Raw genomic sequence first — 1,731 nt, forward strand, 5'->3', positions numbered from 1 at the left:
GGCATGGCGCGGGCTGCGTGCCGCTGCGGAGGCGTGGGAGGGCGGGAAACAGCTCGCGTGCGGCGCAGGTCAGGAGGCAACGGCACCGGCACCGGCTGCTATTTCTGGCACTTGCTCCCCGGGGGGGACATGGGGAAAGTCACTGCGTTCCCCTGGGGCCGCTCCGCTGGGGATGCTCTTTGCCACCCCGGCTCCCACCCTTGTCCCTAGCGGTGATGGCCCCTGCTGTGGGGGCTGCCAGGACCCCCGTCCCCCCCCTTCCCCTGGCAGAGGCAGAGGCGATCGCTTGGCTGGTGTCCCCCTTTCAAAAAAAAAGCTGCAGGGTTGGAGCCGCTGCCAATGGCGGTTCCTGGGACCGTCCTTCCTCCATCACCCTTTGCCCTTGGGACACTGCCGAGCTCCTGCAGACCCCGCTCTGTCCTCAGGACCCGGCCCAGGCTCGGTGGGGGCTGATCCACAGCTCCCCCTGCCCCGGGCTGGATCCTGCACCCAGTGCCCTCGCAGCCCAGCCTGCTCTGGGGGCTTCAGGCTGCCCCCGGCTGGGTTCATCCCCGCTTTGCCCAGGGACCGAGGCTGCGGGGTCACCGGCGTCTGTCTGTCCGTCTGTATCCCCCCCCCAGGCAGGACATGGACTCCATGTTCGAGGACGACATCAGCATCCTGACGCAGGAGGCGCTGGGGCCGGACGAGGACTGGCTCGACAGCCCCAACACTGACCTCTCGGGCGAGATGTGCTCGGCCTCCCACTTCGCCCTCATCACCGCCTACGACGACATCAAGAACCGTCTGACAGGGCTGGAGAGGGAGAACTCCACGCTCAAGCGCCGGCTCAAGATGTACGAGGTCAAGGTGAGGGGCCGGGGGGCCGGGAGTGGGGCACAGGGCCGGGTGTCCCCGCTGATGCCTCTGCCCCGTGGCCGCAGTACCCGCTGATCGGTGAGTTTGGGGAGGAGCACATCTTCTCCCTCTACGAGGCCAAGGAGACGTCGCTGCTCAAGAGTGAGAAGGCGTCGCTGCAGCAGCAGCTCAACCAGTTCCAGCACGAGGTGAGCGGGGCCGGTGGCGCCGGGGGACGTGGGGGGTCCCCGAGCTGGCCGCCCACCCCCGCCTGCCTTCCCGGCAGCTGCAGAAGAGCAAAGAGCGGGAGGAGCAGCTGGAGGAGATGATCCAGGCCTACGAGAAGCTGTGCGTGGAGAAGGCTGACCTGGAGACCGAGCTCGGAGAGATGGTGGGTGCCGGCGGGTGCTGCTGGCAGGGACCGGTGCCTGAGGACATCGGGGTCCCCTTCCCCTCTCCATGGCAGCAGCTGGGCAAATGGCTTCTCCATCCCGCGGGGCCGCTGGGTCCACCGCAGGGAATCTGGGGGGGGGCTGGGGGGGCCGCGGCTGCTCGCCCCCGTTATGGCCGCGTTGGGGGTTGTAGTGATGCACACGGCTCGGCTTTATCCCTGTCTCTTCCCGCTCCCACCCGGCCAAGGGATGCTCCCGGCTCCAGCGTGTCCCCGTCCTGGCGCGGTGGGTCGGCTGGGCATCCCCGGCTTCCCCCGCCCCATCCAGCATGATGTTCTGCCAGCCCGGGGGGCCACCCGCGCCGTGCCACCTTCTGGGCTGGCCACGTGCTGGGGACAGATCCCCCCCCGCCGCCCTGCCACGACGGCCACCAGCTCCACGGGGACCCCCAGCGCCGGGTCTGCCGGGGCGGGGCAGGATGAACCCCGGGGAGGGGGTGCGG

General features: G+C 69.6%; 1 protein-coding gene across 1 annotated transcript in view; it reads left to right on the forward strand.

The window, feature by feature from the left end:
• The first annotated feature begins 627 nt into the window (after positions 1-627).
• Positions 628-1,731, forward strand: part of TBKBP1 (TBK1 binding protein 1) — an 8,034-nt gene continuing 6,930 nt past the window's right edge. The window contains exons 1-3 of the mRNA XM_009274878.1: positions 628-849; positions 924-1,046; positions 1,124-1,242. Coding sequence (XP_009273153.1) covers positions 628-849; positions 924-1,046; positions 1,124-1,242 — 464 coding nt within the window. The remainder of the gene's footprint in view (positions 850-923; positions 1,047-1,123; positions 1,243-1,731) is intronic.

This window comes from Aptenodytes forsteri, unplaced genomic scaffold (genome assembly GCF_000699145.1).
Source record: "Aptenodytes forsteri isolate BGI_AS27 unplaced genomic scaffold, ASM69914v1 Scaffold640, whole genome shotgun sequence".
Lineage (NCBI taxonomy): Eukaryota > Metazoa > Chordata > Aves > Sphenisciformes > Spheniscidae > Aptenodytes > Aptenodytes forsteri.